At 37.3% G+C, this 18,824-nt stretch overlaps 2 protein-coding genes and 1 long non-coding RNA gene across 6 annotated transcripts in view; 2 read left to right on the plus strand and 1 right to left on the minus strand.

The window, feature by feature from the left end:
• Positions 1 to 3,369, plus strand: part of frem1b (Fras1 related extracellular matrix 1b) — a 66,550-nt gene extending 63,181 nt beyond the window's left edge. For 2 of the 3 annotated variants that reach the window (XM_067596075.1, XM_067596076.1), the window contains 2 exons: positions 2,802 to 2,908; positions 3,024 to 3,369. In XM_067596075.1, coding sequence (XP_067452176.1) covers positions 2,802 to 2,908; positions 3,024 to 3,232 — 316 coding nt within the window. In that variant the 3' untranslated portion in view covers positions 3,233 to 3,369. The remainder of the gene's footprint in view (positions 1 to 2,801; positions 2,909 to 3,023) is intronic. The other variant, XM_067596077.1, reaches the window with a different exon arrangement.
• A 1,751-nt stretch (positions 3,370 to 5,120) lies between these two features.
• On the plus strand, positions 5,121 to 17,202 carry LOC137187289 (uncharacterized). The gene is made up of 2 exons (XR_010929180.1): positions 5,121 to 5,208; positions 16,682 to 17,202. It is a non-coding gene; the product is annotated as an uncharacterized lncRNA (long non-coding RNA).
• LOC137187283 (sterile alpha motif domain-containing protein 9-like) lies at positions 8,896 to 18,081 on the minus strand. 2 transcript variants are annotated; one of them, XM_067596079.1, is made up of 4 exons: positions 17,839 to 18,081; positions 14,326 to 15,070; positions 13,873 to 14,155; positions 8,896 to 13,160 (listed from the first exon to the last, which is right to left on the minus strand). In XM_067596079.1, the coding sequence occupies exons 2-4, from the start codon at positions 15,058 to 15,060 to the stop codon at positions 9,529 to 9,531; spliced, it is 4,650 nt and encodes a 1,549-aa protein (XP_067452180.1). In that variant the 5' UTR covers positions 15,061 to 15,070; positions 17,839 to 18,081; the 3' UTR covers positions 8,896 to 9,528. The 2 variants fall into 2 exon arrangements, with proteins under 2 accessions (XP_067452180.1, XP_067452179.1); XM_067596078.1 differs by having other exon boundaries at positions 17,817 to 18,080.
• Positions 18,082 to 18,824: the final 743 nt, after the last annotated feature.

Below are 18,824 nucleotides of genomic sequence, written 5' to 3' on the forward strand. Positions count from 1 at the left end.
ACGATATGCTATTTTACAGTTGCCATTCACCATGCTGCTAGTTACTCTGGTACTGTCTTGTCTTTGGATATATGTAGAAAGAGGCTCAGGGGCTAAACTGTTGATACATCTGAAAACTTATCTAAGAAAACAAAAATGAGTAAAGCTCTCAAAACTAAGTATTTTTCCAGTATGTGACAGTGATGCCATCGAACAGGTTTTGTATAAGGATGTGAGGTGTCTGATTGTGGATGGTAATGCTTGAGTCCATACTGTCATACAATATTGAGAAATGAGAGAAAAATCATAGTGTGCATAAATAACTTGAGCTGCCTGAGTTGGTATGTAGTGCCTGATTAATTTAAAACAATTAAGATTGGTATGTACTGCTTTTAAAATCTTCTTTATATGTTTAAGAAAGAATCTAATATGGTAAAATTTGTAAAATCGTTACATATCGGGATATTACACTGAAAATCTCCAGGAAATTAGTATAAAATCGAGGGACCTGTAAATAAATGAATGGTTGGTTGGACAGTAAATTGAATATATTTGGGTTTTGGACACCTTTAGGAATTTGTGATCGGAATTTTTCATTGTTTTGTAACTTTTTATATATCAAACAATTAATCGAAAATTTATAAAATTTCTATGTAATTTGCAGGTAGGAAATGGTCAGTTTTCAGGACATTTTAGTGCAAATTTGGATTGTTATTTGCTTTTATTTGATAGGGACGATGCAATTTAACATAGTTCCAATACAGAGCATGAAACTGCACAGAGAGTTTATAGCTATTGCTAATTTTCAACTCTTGTCCCTAGTTGGGCTTTACATATACAGTGTAATTAAAATACACGGCTTTCATCATCATAAAAGCCACAGTGCATTACAGATATGGAAGTACAATAAAAAACATACTGAAAATACATTGATTGTGATGTATAGTTTGAAAGAAAAGTAAAGAAAATAGAAAAATTAACAATACAATTAGCTAAAAATGGGTACAACTCTGGTTTGCTTTTCGCCAGCACTTTCTTTCCAGAAATTCTTCATTTTTAAAAAGTTATGTTATGTAATTTGGCATGAAAGGAGAAATGCACTAATTATAGAGTGTTTAAGACAGAATCTAACATGGTAAAATTTGCAAAACCGTTACGTATCGGGATATTACACTGAAAATCTCCAGGAAATTAGTATAAAATCGAGGGACCTGTAAATAAATGAATGGTTGGTTGGACAGTAAATTGAATATATTTGGGTTTTGGACACCTTTAGGAATTTGTGATCGGAATTTTCCTTGTTTGGTAACTTTTTATATATCAAACAATTAATTGAGAAAATAGTCAGCAGATGAATCAATAGTGAAAATAATCATTATAGTTGCAGCTCTGGTCAGTCGTCTCATATCACAGTAACAGTCCTCCAGGTGTTTGGACGCAGCCTCCACCCGTGCTTCACTTTCTTAGTGTCTGATTGTGGATGGTAATGCTTGAGTTCATACTGTCATACAATATTGAGAAATGAGAGAAAATCATAGCGTGCATAAATAACTTGAGCTGCCTGAGTTGGTATGTAGTGCCTGATTAGTTTTAAACAATTAAGGTTCGACTTTACTGTTTTTGAAATCTTCTTTACATGTTTATCAAATTTGAGTCGCGAATCTAAGATTATTCCTAAAAACTTGAAATCATTGACCTCCTCTGTTTCTTCATTCCGTATCTTGATTTCAAAATTTTCAAGTGCCGAGGTAGTGTTTGTTTACAGCAAATAGCCCCGTTCCACTACTGTAGTAATCCATATTATGGCAAGAACCACTCAACTAAGTACAGAGAAACAACAGTCCATCATTACTTTAGGACATGAAGGTCAGTCAGTCCCGAACATTTTGACGACTTTGAAAGTTTCTTCAAGTGAATCAAAAACCATCAGATGTTATGATGAAACTCTCTCTAATGAGGACCGACCCAGGAAAAGAAGACCAACAGTTACCAGCCTCAGAAATTACCAGTTAATTTCACCTCAGATTAAGCATCTCAACATCAACTGTTCGGAGGAGACTGCTTGTGTCAGGCTTTCATGGTCGAATTGTTGCAAAGAAACCACGACTGAGGGAGACCCAATAAGAAGAAGAGAATTGTTGAATGGACGTTAGACCAGTGGAAATCTGTACTTTGGTCTGATGAGTCCAGATGTGAGATGTGTTCCAACTGCTGTGTCTTTGTGAGATGCAGAGAAGGTGAACGGATGGTATCTGCATGTGTGGATACGACTGTGAAGCGTGGAGGAGGAGATGTGATGGTGTCGGGGGAGGGGTTTACCTTCATGGCTACCACTACAAGCCATCCTCTCTGGTTTGTGCTTAGTGGGACCATCATTTGCTTTTTTTACCAGGACAATGACCCAAAACACACCTCCAGGCTCTGTAAGGCCTCCACAATCACCTGTTGTGTTATTTCATAGTTTTGATGTCTTCAGTATTGTTCTACTATGTAGAAAATGTATTAATTATTGGTGGAGATAATGTTTGAAATTATCTTCATTGGATCTTTTGGATTACAAGGATTTTATCGCAACCATGACTGAATAATAACTTGAACAGTGGCCTATAATGCTTGTTGTTAAAATAATGATAAATTTAATTTCTATAGCACAAAATGCAACACAAAGTGCTCCACATAAAACCAAAGAATTATACCATTCAAACATTATATATCATTGTTATATAACTAACCCTAAACCTGGCTTAGTTTATCAAGTTTAGTGCGTTTACTGTAGTTGTCTCTGTATGTGTGTAACATTTGTTTTTCTTACACTCTTCCAGCTTTAACAGCAGTCTGACCAGCGTGCGGTCCAGAAGAGACATGACCTGGCTGTGGAAGTTTGCAGGCAGGAAGCCATTTTGGATTGGTGAGCGTTCATCACAACATGGTGAACACCTGAGAGAAAAGTTTCCTGATTTTGAAATGCTGTCTGTTAGGACCGGGAGTCGATCCTGAACACTGATCAGTAAGTGTTGGTGTCTAATTCTTCGTCATGTTTCCAGGTTTGTCTGGAGGTCCGGGCCGCTGGATGTGGGCTGACGGTCGGTCGGTGTCCTTCTCCAGACTGAGGGAGGCTCCGCCGGGCCGCAGTGAGTCCGACGTCGGCTCGGACTGTGTGCTGGTTGAAAACCCCACGAGCTGGATCTCCACAAGCTGCTCCGCCGAAACCCAACACACATTCATCTGTTCATCGCCGGCTCACACTCACTGAGAGATATTTACTGCTATCAGCCCCGTCATAACAACCTGTGTGAACGCTGTGTTTAAGTCATATTTAATGCAATGATGCTGCTCTGTACATTAGTTTTCATATTTTTGTCATAATAAAGATTGCTGCACATATCAAAATATGAGTCTGTAAATGTGGATGAAAATCTGCAGGTTAACTTTATATATCAGGTTTAAATTCAGCTTTCTGCATAAAACTGAGGTAAATCTGTCTATTTTCTCAACTACACACATTTTTGTCTTGAGAGTTAACCAGTCTGGAGTCTACAAAGAATTTAAACTGAGTGAACTCTGAAAACATGATAAAGATCTGTTAATAGACAGTTCTTGTTTTTTTGTATAAGTAATTAAAGATTTTCATCAATACTGTGGTGAAATTATGAATTTACAGAGTAATCAGCAGAGTTTCAGTCTACAAAAGCATGTTTTTGTAAAGAACTTCATTCAACTGAATGTAAATAACTGGAGATGCTTAAACTGCTTCTATGTTTCTTTCACTTATGACTTAATTTACTTACTAAATAGCTTCTAACTTTTAAGTTCTTCCAGTTGGAAACTTTCCTACTGAGCTGATTGAGGCTGCAGTTCAGGCAGCCAGGTGTCTAAGTTAAAAATAAAAAGCTTACTGTATTTACCTTATGTATCCAAAATATACAGCAAACAGACCTGCAGTGAAGAACTACAACATCACATTCATTTACGTCTAAGTTTATTTGTTGTATTGTGAAACGGTCAGCAGAGGGCAGCACAACACCACCGATACTACTGATGACTCCATCAATACTGCGCTGATTCCAGCAGGTCTGTCAATCCGTAATTAAAACAGAAAAACAGCTGGTAAAAAATTATAAACATAAACGATCAAGCTGTTGCTTTCTAGAGCGCACAGGAGTTGGTTCATTTTTCTGGGAATGAAGCAAACTACTTCCAAGAATGAGTGAGTAAAACCACAACATTGGTTGTATTTTTCTGTCCTTTTTACAGAATGTTTACAATGAAATATTAGCATTACATTAAGCAGTTCAATGGCACATTTGGTCCCTTTATTGCTAATCTTTATTGCTAATCATTCAATCCTATGTCTTAATGTAGAATATGCTAGTGAACCAAGCTGCTATTGGGTTGAAAACGAGTCAGTTTAGGGACTAAAATACCAGTTTACAATTATCTGTCTGTTTTTCACATTAGCTTAATGAAATCAATACCTACATCATATTTTATATAATTACCGACAGGTGTCTAACCAAATTCAGGGACTTTTGATAGCAGCTAAAAGCAGTTACTTTAACTTTCATGTTGTGATTTGTCTATAATGGTTGCATTCATAGACTGTATATAAATATGGATGAGGCGTCGCCGCTTCCTACCGCTATGCAAAAGTGAAGCCAAAATATCCCCTTTCCGGGAGCTGCCATCTTGCTTGTGTGACGTCATTTGGAGCTAGAGTCTGCGCAGTAGAGTCGGGCGGCGGGATGGCGGCCCGCGGAACACGCCCCCTCAGTCGTCCCGCTGCCTGACGGAGGTTTGAGAGCGGCTGTCACCGCTGTCAATCATGACGTCAGACCCCCTTTCTATATCGTCAAATAACTAATTCAAAACAAACTAACAAGAAAAATGAGCACTTGAACAAACATCAGCATGATAAGAACTACCTGAAATGACAGAAACCATCTTTAAGAAAAATTTATTTGACATGTACTTTGATTTTTTTAGTTTGGCTCATATCCCATCTACTAAATGGAGGGGGCGGGACTTATGACATACTGCAGCCAGCCACCAGGGGGCGATCGAGATGTTTTGACTTCACTTTTGGGGAGCTGTCATGACGTCCATCTTTATATAGGCTACAGTCTATGGTTGTGTTTCACGTCCACCATTTTGTTAGAGCAGCACAGTGACTTGGCAAAAACAACAACAATCGGCTTTATCCACTTTCTAAAGACTCTCAAAGCTTTATTTGTAAGTATTGGATTCATTTCAGCTATATTAGTTTTATCATTGCTGTTTTCTTTGGATGTACAGTGTTGAACAATATTAAATTAACCACTTTGAGACTGCAGCTAAGATGCTAGCTAGGTTAAAACAGCAAGTATTGGATAAGGAACAAGGTAACAGTTAATCCTGGTTTAGTTTCTGTTAAGGTAAACATTAGTTAAATGAGAACATATTTTATATGGTTACCAAGAAATGTATACCCAAATACAATTATTTAGTCTTTTATTATCTTATTATACACACACACACACATATACACATACATATATATATACATACATATATATATACATACACACACACACACACACACACACACACACACATACATACATATATATATATATATACTTTATATATATATATATATTATATATCCTACTACCAGCAGTTATTTTCCCTGTCATGTTGTGATTTCCCCTTACGGCGCAGTTCCCAAGTCTGCTAGCTAGGTTGAAACAGCAGGGGTTGGATGAGGGAAAATTAAGAAACAATTAATCCTGCTTCATTGTCTGTTCAGTTAAACATTCGCTTAATAACAATACCTACATCAGATATTATGTGATTAAAAGCGGCCAAAATGCACTGATACCCTTAAATGTACTGTGATAAATGACTCTTATGGAACAAGTGCAATAGGTTTGTAAAGCCTGCCATTTTATGCTGTTGTGTTAAAATAACACAGTGAATAAGCAAAAAACATTCTCCATTTCATCTACTTTTTAAGCTCCTTCATTCAGACATTATTTGTAAGTACTCAGTTTATTTCAGCTACGTTGGTTTTGTGTTTGCTGTTTCCTGTGGATGTACAGTAGGTTAATAGTATTTGATTAAAACTTGACAAGATGCTAGCTAGGTTGAAATAGCAAGATTTAGCTGTTGGATAAAAGTAATTAAAACATTACTGCAGCTTAGTTTCAACAATAGCCAACGTTCATATGATCAGCAGGAATGCAGTGATTTTCTCTTTTTATTTAATATTCTACCACTCGTTAGTTAGTTAGACTTAGTAAAAACACTCATTCGGCTTTCATCCATTTTCTGAACATTCTGATTAAATCATATTTATTTTAGCTAGCCTGCATAAGTTTGATGAATGCAATTAATGAAATTGAAATATGGATGTATTACTATTACAACTTGGAGAATGTTAGCAAATTAAATGCTAGCTAGGTTGAAATAGCAAGGGTTACCGTCATTGAAAGGGCAAAAGTAACAGTTATTATTGTTGATTGTCCAGTTTAAACATTAAGTGATAGAGTAAATAATGATAACAATAGCTACATCAGATTTGATATTAGAAGCAGACATTTACCTGGATGCAGTTATTTACTCTTTTATTTAATATTCCATTTCCAGCAACTTTACTCTTATTTTGATGTAGTGATTAGTGACTTCCGCCGTTGTTCCCTTGTCGACTAAGCCTGGCATTTTATGTGCCTCAGTTTACGTCCACCATTTTATTGAACGGCACAGTGACTAAGTGAAAAACATTCAGCTGTCATCCACTTTCTAAGACTCTCATTGAGACATCGTAAGTAATCAATTTATTTAACTATGTTTGTTTTGTTAGTGTTGGTTTCTGTGGATGTATTGAATGATATTATATTAACTGTATGAGATGTATGATATACTACACTAATATAATAAGTGGGCTATTCTTGATATATAAACTTAATGCCATGCTGAGGATATTCTATTTGGTTATATTCATGACTAAAAGAGAGACGCTTCAGTTTCTTGTTTTAACCAACTAGGCACATAAGTGACTTCAGTGCTTGTTCTGCTTGGTCAAATTATTCCTAATATGTTCAGTGTGTCTGTGAAAACAACTGAGTGTAATAGCAAGGTTTTGATAAGGGATGATTCTGTGACTGGTCTAAACCAGAGCTTTTACTTCTGTGCCAGGGGACCCATTGTTTCATAATCCATCCATGTCCCTTACATTTCAACAATATCACATATTTACCAGTGCTATTCTGTACCTGCTTGTTGCTGCTCTTCATTGACATCTTAAATATGAGATTTTTATGCTGAGGGAAATTTTCAAGAATCTATGCTTTTTATGGCTGCATCATTTCATGAAAAATGGAAATATTCTTCACATCTTCTTGATGAAATTATTTTAGACACATCCCCAATATTTAGCATGACATATTTGATATCTTTGGAAACTTTAGGATCTCCATTTAAGATTAAAATACCTTTCTATGTTTTAACAATGCTTGTCCAAACAACATAGGTTTGTGTAGATGGAGCAACCAGTGCATCTGACGGTTATTCTTACCAGTGCTAATAAGTGGACTCTTGCACTGCAAAAAAGAATAAGAGAAGAATTTTACTGTATCATGATGATCTGTTTCAGAGGATTATTTACCCAGACAGGAAGAAAACCCTGGGTACATCACTGATTATTTTGAACTCTTCACATTAAAATTGCCAAACTCAAAGAAATTCATTTTCAAAAACTTCCTTTTTGAAAGAAGTATAGCAGACCTTTGTCTCTTGGTATAAGCTACTGTAGATTAGCAACCAATTAACATAATATAGCAGAGGTAATACATAATATCTATGCTTGCCCTATATAAATTGTAAATGCATATCAGATGTTGAGTGGAATTAATTTAGTGACTAAATGTTCCATAGCACAGTATTGGAAATAGTAATTGTAATGGCAATTTTCATTTTTCAATGTCCTTTCTTTCCCTGTTTTTCCAGTTTGCCATTAATACACAGGTAGGTTAGGTTAGGAGTGATCTTACGCAGATTCAAAAACAGATTTTCCAGTCTGTTGGCTGCCGTTTAGTTTGTTGTTTTATTGAAGTCTTTGTACATGTCATGAACATACCGGGTTTCTGTCCTGCCAGCTGTAGTGTGCGTCTGTTACCGATCTGGTAAGAACTGTATGTGCTCCACCTGCCTGTGCCTCCCGTTTCCTGTCACCTATGCCCCTAGATATACAACCCTGTGCATCTAATGACCGCCACCCAGTGTCCAAAATAATACTGCAAGTTATAACTAAACAAATGACATGCCAACAATCAACATAAATGGCTCCTAGAGTAATTATTGTTCTGATATTTAACAGGTCATGTTCAGTCTTTGCAAGAAGTGTACTGTATGTAACACTATGCAAGTGTTAACTTATTTGTTGGTCTTTACAACTAGGTAGGTTGATATCATTGCTATGAGGTTTTTATTCACCAAACCACACCCACTTTTAAACGATAAAAACACTGCTGTAGGATTTGATTTAAATCCCACATAACTAAACTCTGCCCACATATTAAGTGTCCCTCTGAAATATGTCACAAAGCTGTAGAACTGAAAACAGTTTGACTTTAAAGGTAAGCATTGAGATTGGCTTTTGGCATTGAAAAGGAAATTGGCAATGAAAATTTTAGGTTATACTGCTAAAAGTGACTAATTGTGAAAAAAAGAATTTATGTGTAAATAGGGACCTCCTAAATTAAGATAAAATATTTAAATAACTTTTAAGACCTGCAATTTGTAAAATTTAATTTAGGACTTGAAGACCTCCAAATATACAAATACACAGGCTGGCACACAAAGCTGTTGTGTGCCAGCCTGTGTGTTGTGTAGCAAATACTACTAACAACAATAAATACAACAAACAAAATATAATATTCCTTGTATATTTTATTATTATAAATAATGTATTTAGAGCCAACAAAACATATACTAATGTACATCTTTGAAATAACATCTAAAATAATCAAACACATTTCTCCCAAAAAAACTGAATATTAATCATTTGTCACCTTTTCCTCATCATTATGTACACTCAAAAAAGTAAATACAAGTACTAAGTTCTAGATCAGTGGTTATCAAACTGTGGTTCAGAGAGCTACAGGGCTCTTTTGCGCTCTATGATACTGTAGCAGGTGACTGGTCAATGTTTCACTGTCCCTGCTGTTAGCACTACAATTTACAGCACAACTGGAAAAATCTCTGACAGCAACATAAAAAGAAAAAATCCCCAAAGAAAATATCTAAAAACTTACAAAGTTTACAGAAGCTGACATGGTAACAGAATATATAAACATATGTACATAAACATACAGAAAGATTTCAGTAGAGGAATTGTGATGTATCGTATGAATGTACAGGAATTGACTATAATATTTACATCTCCAGTCTGTCATGCTCATCATTTGCTGTGTTTAGTGTTTCAAATTTGTTTCCACCAAACGTGTTTTCCCACATTCTTCAGTTTCTTGGCTCAGTGCTTGAGTTGCACATTTCTCTGTTCAATCAAGTACTCTAGTTTTCATGCTGAATATCATATGCAAGGGGTCCATTAATTGCAAAACCAAGGTAGAAAGAAACCTTTTCTGTGCTGAAACCACTTCTTATTCCATCAATAAGAGCTGGACGTACAGGGATTTTCAGTTTTCCATAATTTGCAAACAACTCTCCTTGCTCAATGGTTCCACTGACTCGATGAAGACGGCTGATGATTGCTTTTTCTTTAAATATGTCTCCATTCCACCAAAGTTGTGCCAAGGCATCACGAGGCATCATAGGCAGGAAACTCTTATCCAGTTTAGATTTAGAGATAAGCCTCTTGAGTCCCTCTTCTTTGCCCAAGTAGAGCTTGGCAACAGTGCTCCTCTTTCGAAACAACTTGGACAGATGTTTGCGGGACGAGTTTCGAATTGCAGTCACATATGTCCCGATTTCTGTGTTTTTCTGAGTTGGACTTGGCCAGAGTAACAGCAGAGCCAGGTAGTATGGGTCTGGGAAGGGATACCGAAGTCCTACATCTTGCAGAGTTTTCAAAAGGAGATCAGAGAGGTGGCTGTAACTCTTTACATGTTTAGATTTTGGTTTCAAATGGTAAAGAACTATGTTTGACAAAATGTAATTAATTGTTTCCTTTGTCTTTTGTTTTTTGTTGGCAAGTTGTTGTTGTTGCAAGAATGCATAGCACTCTGTGACTCTCTCAATCTCTTGAGCAGGTTTGTCCAAATGCTGAAGGATCCCTGCAAATGTATCTGCTTGATTCCTCTCAAGACACAATCTTCGTTCTTCAATTTCAATTTTCAAATTGAGATTGGGATTGTTTTGTCGTTCTGCTTTGATTCCCTCTGGTGCGGTGCAAAAAAGATTTACATACTTTTTAAAATAACCACAGACGGTCCAATGGTTCTTTGAATCAAATTCTGAATTGTTCCCTTTTATATACGTGAAGTAACAGTCAAGAAGTTCAAACGTTTCTTTTACTTCAGTTTTCAAATTGAGGAGGAATGGCTCATGTTCTTTGACGATCTCCATGTATCTGTTGTTGATCTCATTGTCATCCTTATAGACGCTGGTGATTGGGATTGCTTTCTGCAGAAAACTCTGTAAGTACTTCTTCTTCATAGGATCACTTTCCTCAAAGAATGGTAATCTTCCCAAAATCTCAAAGATCAGGAAAGCAATTTCCAGCACACCCACATAGCCATAAACATTATATGACTTTCTGGGATAGTCATCTGACTCATCATCAGCGGCTTCCTCCTCAGGTTCATCCTCTCTGCTTGCCAGCTCTTGAGCCCTTTTAAATGCTGTGATAGCATTATCTGCTATTTTAACGTTTGTGTTTAAATCTTCTGGGTTATGTGTTGTCTCCTGCTTTTCTCTGTGGATGTTGGTTTTTAAATTGCTTTTGTACACCTGTCCAATTGTGTCAAATGTGTATGAGTTTTGCTTGATGTTCTTGGCCTTTTCTGCCCACTTCAGAGCCTCTGGGAAGTCACGCTCATTGATGTACAGATATCTTGCCAGTGCCTGGGGAATAGATGCACTTGTTTCAAACCTGGATGATGCTTTCACAAATATTTCTTGGACAGTTTGCCTGCCTTGCTGGTTGTGGATTTTCTCTATGAGGGGAGAAAATGGTTCTCTCTCATCTCCATCTTTCTTGCGCTGCCTTTCAATCAACATTCGTTGAATTGACTGCATGAATCTGTGTTTGACAACTCCAACACTGAAGAACAGATCACAGTGAAGAATCTCCATAGCAATACCACTTACTTTTAAAGAGCGTCTTCTCTCCAACTCTTTCAGACAGGCAGATGCTATGGTGTGATGAAGAATTCGGATGCCTTTGTATCCGCCCCACTCTTCATCTGTGTCTATGAGGAGGAAGTTTGAATATGGCTTCATTCTGTCCAGTACACTGTCCTCCCTCCAGTGTATCATTTTCAACCCAAGAAAATCCTCACAGAGAGAGAGAGAGATTTCAGATTCTGCCACATAGGTATTCAGTAATGCTAGAAAAGCAAACAGTTGGGCCTCCTTTGTGCTGAAATTAAAGCTCTCCAGTGTGTTACGAGCAAGATCGTCGACATAATCCGTGTCAAAATTGCTCTTCATGATCATGAAACTGTAAAAGTTTTCAGGCTTTTCATGAGATTCTTCAAGCTCTTTAAGTTTCTTTTCAAACTCTTTCTGTTCTTCTGATGTCAATGAAGCAGTAATGTACTGACATTGTGTTGAATTGTCCTGTTTGTATTGCTCCTTCGGGCTATGTGAACGGACACAGTTAAGGATGATGACTTTGCAGTTTTGCATGTCATCCATATTCATGTTGGAGAAATCCTCTACAGCTTTACGGATGCAGTTTACGAGATCATAAGGATTCTTGGTTTCTTGTGAGTCATCAACTAACAGCAAAACTGGAGATGGTTTCTCACTTTCAAGCTTCATGAGTTTTCTAACTTGAATAGCGACTTCATCTTTTGGCAGTGTGTTGTCTTTCAGCACAGCACATCTGAACTCTTGACGGAGATCCCACATGACATGCATCGCTAAAGTGGTCCCACCACAGCCTGGATGGTGGAAAAGGTTTAGCAAAACACATGCATTTTTTGAATCTCTCCACTGAGACCTTATCATCTTCTTCACATTTTCATACTTGTCTCTTTTGATGAATGGCTTTTCTGTGTCTTTGTCACAGAAGTAAAAGTTCCACCATTTGACTTTACCCCCTCTGTAAAATTCTTCCTCTACTTTGATTCTAAAGTCATGGAACTCTTGACTGTTTTCATCATAGGTGTTTTCACACTGATTTAGACACAAAATGTCCAAAGCTGTCATCAGATCTTCATCTTTCTGTTTCAGAACAACAGCACTGGAGTTCGAAGAGGGAAGCAGCATTTCAGATGACTGACTCAAAGGCCCGAGTGCCATTACAGTCCCGTTGACCTCGCTAAGGGTCAGCTCATATATGGATAGCGGGTCAATGTCACAGTCACACTTGTCTTGTATCAGCTCCCTCCATTTCTCATAGGTGCTCTGAGAATCACAAATAGTGATGATGTTTTTCTCCTCAGTGTGTTTCAAGAAGGACTTGTAGGTGTCATAGATTGGGTCTTTCTCAGAGTCCACAGGTGAAAGTAGGAGGAAGATGATGAGACTTCTTCCATGAAGGAGAACTTCAGGGTTGCAAATGAATGAAACCAACTGCTCTACATCTCTGCAAGATTTCCTTAGCCAGTTCTTATAATCTAACTCTCTGTTAGAGTCGCTGTCAAGGTCATGTCTGCCATTACAGAAGACCCAACTGGTCTGTTTGTAGAGGTTAAGATTCTTTATTACTGATTCAGTCTGCCCTTGATATTGTGATGGGGTGTGCTGATTGGCCACTCTCAACTCTCTGTATGAGTGACACAGTCCACCTTTAGCAGCAGACTCAGGGTCAAAGTCTAACACACAGAACAATTTCAACTTACTCAGAAACTGGAGGTACTGCACTTGTTCTGGACTGCTTTTGTTCGTAACAACAACAAATCTGTCATAACTGTCCAGTGAGTTTCCACCACAAGTCAGCAAATTCTTAAGTTTGTCACCCTGGTTAGCTTCTTTCTTCGAAACTTCTTTTGAAAGACACTGCTGCCTCAGTTGACCTGTATGAACAGTAAAATAAGTACATTATTAAGTAGACAAACACACACAACACTTTCAAATGAACTTTACAGGTTAAGGTTGTTGTTGTTCTATATTTTTCTTATCGTCAGAAAATCCCAAGAAAAAAAAATAAGGATGTGTTAGACCATCTCTCAATACTTTCTGACTTCAACATCCTGCCTTAGGGATCCTGCCTTCCTACTGAAGACATCAATCTTTAATGGCTTACAAATGTACAGATACATTTTTAAAACAGGGTTCAGTAATTTCAGTGGTGGGTGAATCCACATTTGATGCTTTAGTGAGTATTTCTGGTAGCAGGAGGGTGTATGTGGGATTGAGTCAAAAGTCAAAATAAACTACAGTGTGTGTGTTCATGGTCATGAAGGAACATGTCACCCAGTGCAGAGGTGTGGCTCGATGGTGTGTTTTTAGTAGTTTATATTATGTATCAGGCTTTGCATACACAGGCAATTCTTGTTAGAAGGATCAATACATTGTTTCAGTGAGTTTGGTCTTTTAATGGGACTTGATGACAGTAGGAAAATATGGAATATTCCCAGTCATCCTAGGTGCAGTTAAGTCTGTATGTGTCAACATGAAAAGATACAACATCACAAACTAATGCAGATTATAAACTACAACTAAAGAACATTTAGGCTAAGTTACAAACGTAATTATTTGAATACATTTTTACATTTGTTGTCTTACCCATGTTCTTTTCCAAATGACAAACAAGATCACACTGATGGATTTCTCTTAGAACGTCTAGTGTGACCTGTAAGGCCTCATTGCTTCCATAGTGTTCAGTCAGTAACTTAGCAGTGTCCATGGTGTCCTTGCCCTCCAGTTTACCCCTTGGAACAGGTTTATGCTTGGATTTGCTGTATTCTTGTAAATTGAAATGAAACCTTTTTAGGTCATCTTTTAAAAGGTTGTCCAGGGTTTTCTGGATCTCCACAGTGATCTTGGGTATGTCAGGTAGGGTTCTGGTCTGCAGAAAGAAAGGGATGTAAATTATTTAGTCTTAACATTACAAATAAATAACTGTCTATATTAAGTAAAAATCTTAATGGTTTGTTATGCCTTCTATGTGTTCTAAACAACTACAAGTTTTTTTGTCTTTGTGAGTTTACTGTATTGACTATAAAACAGAAATTTTACCACAACAGTTTCTTTCCTCTTGGCCCCCAAGTTCTGTGCCTTTGGTTGCTGAATTTCCTCTTTTTCTGAAGTTCTCTCAAATGGCAGATGAACATTTTCAGGCTTTTTTCCCACCATTTCATCTATTTTTGATTCAGTGTTGTCATATGACTCAGCTTGCTGGGTTGCTATTGCTTGAGGCAGACTTGGTTTAGGTTGAATGGGTTTTGGAGTTGCTTTTTGTTCTGTGCTGGTGTGAGGGATCGGTTGCAGTGTCGGCTCTGGTTTCTCATTCAACTGACGTAGTTCTGCCAGAATCTTCACAGCAGGACCACTTTTCAAATCCAGATCCAGAAAATCCTGCTTCTTAAAGCAAACAATACAATCTCCAGAAACATCTTCCTCCTGGAGCCGTTCTGCATATTTGCTATATGTCTTCACATGCTGCTGTAACCACTGGTTCACCTGCTCCTTTGTCCAGTTTTCCACGTATGCTGGGAACTGTGACTCATGTTTTGATCCTTCTTTCAACCTTTCTAGATAAGATGTAATTTTGACTGCAGGACCGTGTTTTATTCCCAAGTCTAATATGTCTGTCTTTTCAAAGACAACTAAAATATCTCCAGAGACTTCTTCTTCAATGAACCTGTCTGCACAAAGCTCATGAACTTTGACCTGTGTCATCAGCCACAGGTGGACATCTTCCTTCTTCCATTTTTCAATTTCAGGTGGCGGCTTTGTTGTTGAGCGTTTCATATTGGATCAACTAAAAATGAAACAGATGAGTCATAGATCAAAATAGTGAAAAGAACAGTAAGACAACATATTGCCTTAAGACTGAAGATGTCAAAGTAAAAAAAAAATGTCAGAAATATCAGTGACCCAGATGGTTATTGGCTTTTCAGGAGAGTTAAAATATTCATTTACATGAATATGAATAATGCATAATAAATTATGAATAATTCAAACAAATGTCGTTCAAATGCAGTGGCAAGTTACAGTATACACGGAAGTCACAGAAAATGTGCCAAAAGTTGGGTGAGTATTCCTATGGAAGTCCAGTATACATGCAAAATAATGTTTTGACCAATCTTTAGGCCCAGCAGTAGGTTATCAGGCTGTGAGTCAGCCACTAATTAGAAACTCCTCTGGTATGAGAAATTCTGTTTTAATTTTTACAAAGCAAAGTATCTACACAAAAAGTTAATTTATATTTTCATTAAGCAAACTGTATTTTCTGGGGTGATCTATTTTGATTCCTAAATCAACTTTACAAAGAACCAATCAGAAGCAAGTTAAGTATGCTGCTGATATCATTTTCATTCAACAAGGAAGGTTTTGGTAGAGGTTGTTGGTTTGCATTTAGATGTGTTTTCATATTTAGCCATCTTAGTGTGGATGTGGTCTCAGAGATGCGAGTTTCAAAGAGGTTCAAGTCACACTGTGATGATGTGCATTTGGCAAATTATAAGACACTTATAATTTTGACTAAAGGCAAGTCCACATAGAAAACATTTAGATGTTTTAATGTCCGTCATTTGTGCGTCTCACGGAACAGATAAGGTGCAGACACACTGGATCTGTTGAAGGATGTCAAGTTGACGGATCCTATTTATTTTCTATGGAGAGCAGGAGATCTGGCCGTGCAGTGCATGATGGATACAGCACGGCGAGTTGACGGGCCATTCACTGTATCTGTATTTGCATAACCACAACTCGACTTATACTTTATGCAAATTAGTCCGTCCAGTGCAACACACCTGGCTTATGAATTTCAGATCAAACTGTCAAACTAGGCAGTGCTGATCAAATATGAATCAAGATTCTGTTACTGCATGGCCTATTTCTCACCTAAAATGTTTTCAGAAACATATTTTATTTATTTCTCTGGTGGTTCTCAGGATTCTTTAGTCTGGTGAGGCTTACTGTTGTAATGCATCAACTCTGTCACCAAGCAGTCTTACCCAAATAAACATATATTGTTGGTCTGTTTTTGGGAGATTAACCTTTAATTATCATTCCTTTTCTTTGCCTAAGCAACTGTCCCCCAAAATGTCTGTGCACAGCACTGCTCTGTACTGCCTGCTTGACCCAACTAATATTTGCTCATTCTCCAGAGCTGGCACACTTTGTGAAGATATGTCTGGCTATGTGAGACTAATATTTGCTTAACCCTGTTTAATGTTGTCCTGTTGCGTGCTTCATGTGCTATATGCTTCTTTGGCTACTGCTTCAATGTTGTCACATCAATAACATTAAAATTCTCTAATGTCATATGTTTTATCAGTGTTTTGTCATGAGTTGCTGTTTGCACCCTATTTCAATAATTGTGTTTTTATCTTCACCGTTTTTTTGTTCTTGCTTTTTTCACTTTTAGGGAGTCTATTGTAACATCTGTCCAAGGCTACAGATGAAAACTAGCCTTCAACTACTGTGAGAAGGTTGACGCCCCACCGTTTCCATGCAACTCTACTGTTTGGGAAGAGTTTGACAAGTTACATCACAGATCTTGGACAATGACATGTCAGCATTCAGCTGTACCCAACCACATGTGGCTGAGAGTTTCGTCTGCAGTCCTTACATCTTTTAAGAAACCACAAAGAAATTCGGACCAAATGAAGTTTCACTTTTTAGTTTGTGCCTGAACTTAACCATACATATGTTTTGTGAACTGACATGAACCTGCTGTCATTCCAGTATGATATGGTTTTTATATAATTTCAATTTGACTTCCAGGATGACACAGTCCCTATGTCCCCCCGCCCCCCCTCCACCACCACCACCACACACACACACACACACACACACACACACACTTTGTATTAAATTTACACCATTGTTATGTCCCATCATGGTTTTAATGTGTGTTTTTAATCAAATAAAATATCTTTTCATTGTCAGCCTTGTAGAATCTTCTCATACAGTATGTGCATGCTTATCTTTTCACTCAATTAGTCAGTCTGCACACCGATATACAGGATGTGGTCTGAATGACGCATTTGGCTGTATTTTTGTACATCCATTTTATGTTTACACCTGGAAGGATCAGAGTACAGCCGTATTACTGTCGCTCCCTGTGTGTGTAAATTCTGCCTAAAACATGAGATTAGTCCTGCATTAGGTCATTACACATCTTGATGTCTAAAAACGGACCAGTGTTTTAACTTTAATGTGACCGTGTGTCCTTTAATAAGTCACAAAACGATTTTTTTGGGGGGTGAACTGCTTCATAAACCAAACTTATGAACTGAGTCCTAAAGTTCTAAACGTTTCCTCAAACGAATTACAAACTAATTATTAAATGTAAAAACAGTATAACAACCTACGCTTCACCCACTCATACAACGGGCCGTTTCCTACCAAACGAGAGAAAAAATAACCAGGAGGGCAGTGTCGACGTTTCATACGAATGCTTCCCACAACTGATGACACATCAACTATAGTTGTTATTCAAAATGTGAGAGTAAGAAGAATTCATCGTTCAGCTTTTACATGAAAAGTGAATTTCTCACCGCCTGAAGTCTTTAGACTCACGCTGCTTTTCGGCTGCGGACCATTTCTTCTGGTAGACGAGGTTTGATGTTATTCTGAGGAGACATTTAACTGCACCGACATCTATTTAATGGAGACTTTGCGGAGATGAATACTGCACTATTCCGTAAAAATTCATGCAGTCACCGACCCTTTATCCGTGGAGTCCGCCCCCCGCCACATCATTTCCTGGAACAAAGGTTTCACTGCACACCCACCCACAGACCCTTGAGTTCAAGTTTAGGACAACAGGCAGGAAATATTCACACACACACACACACACACACACACACACACACACACACACATATATATATATATATATATATATATATATATATATATATATATATATATATATATATAGTAATAGATATAACTAGTAATAGATTACGCAAATTAAAAATGAACAAATTAACAAAAATTAAGCAATTTGACATTTAAACACAATACTAGATTACTGGACGGAGAGTTTTAGTTTTGTTCATTACTATTATTAAACTTTTTGAACTTGATCGTCAATGAACTGTAATATGATAACTATATTGTTAGGACCTTTAAGTGCATTTACCTCAGTAATAATGTCCACACCTTGCTGCTCTCTCTCCACATAATGTTTGTTTTTTATTTGTCTTATCAATCCATCTCCTTTTAGTTTTCCATTAACGTCTTTAATGCTTTCCTTATTAACACATACGATAAAGATTATAATATCACACTTGTATAAGTAATATTTATACACTTACGAGCTCTCCTTCTCTCACAGAATCCACTCTGAGGTCAGCACCAAACGCAGACCAGCAGCTGGCTGCGTAATGAGCTGCTGTTTCAGTAAACCAGGCGCTGAATACACGCAGATTGCGGCCACAGTGAAAACAGCAGCAAACATTTGCGCAATATTTTCTAATTAAATTTTGCCCTCAGAGTTTTACCATAGGAAATGTATGGCCTATGGTTTTAAATAAGTGAAATCAAAGATTCTGACAAAA

Source organism: Thunnus thynnus, chromosome 8 (genome assembly GCF_963924715.1).
Source record: "Thunnus thynnus chromosome 8, fThuThy2.1, whole genome shotgun sequence".
In the NCBI taxonomy this organism is placed as follows: Eukaryota; Metazoa; Chordata; class Actinopteri; order Scombriformes; family Scombridae; genus Thunnus; species Thunnus thynnus.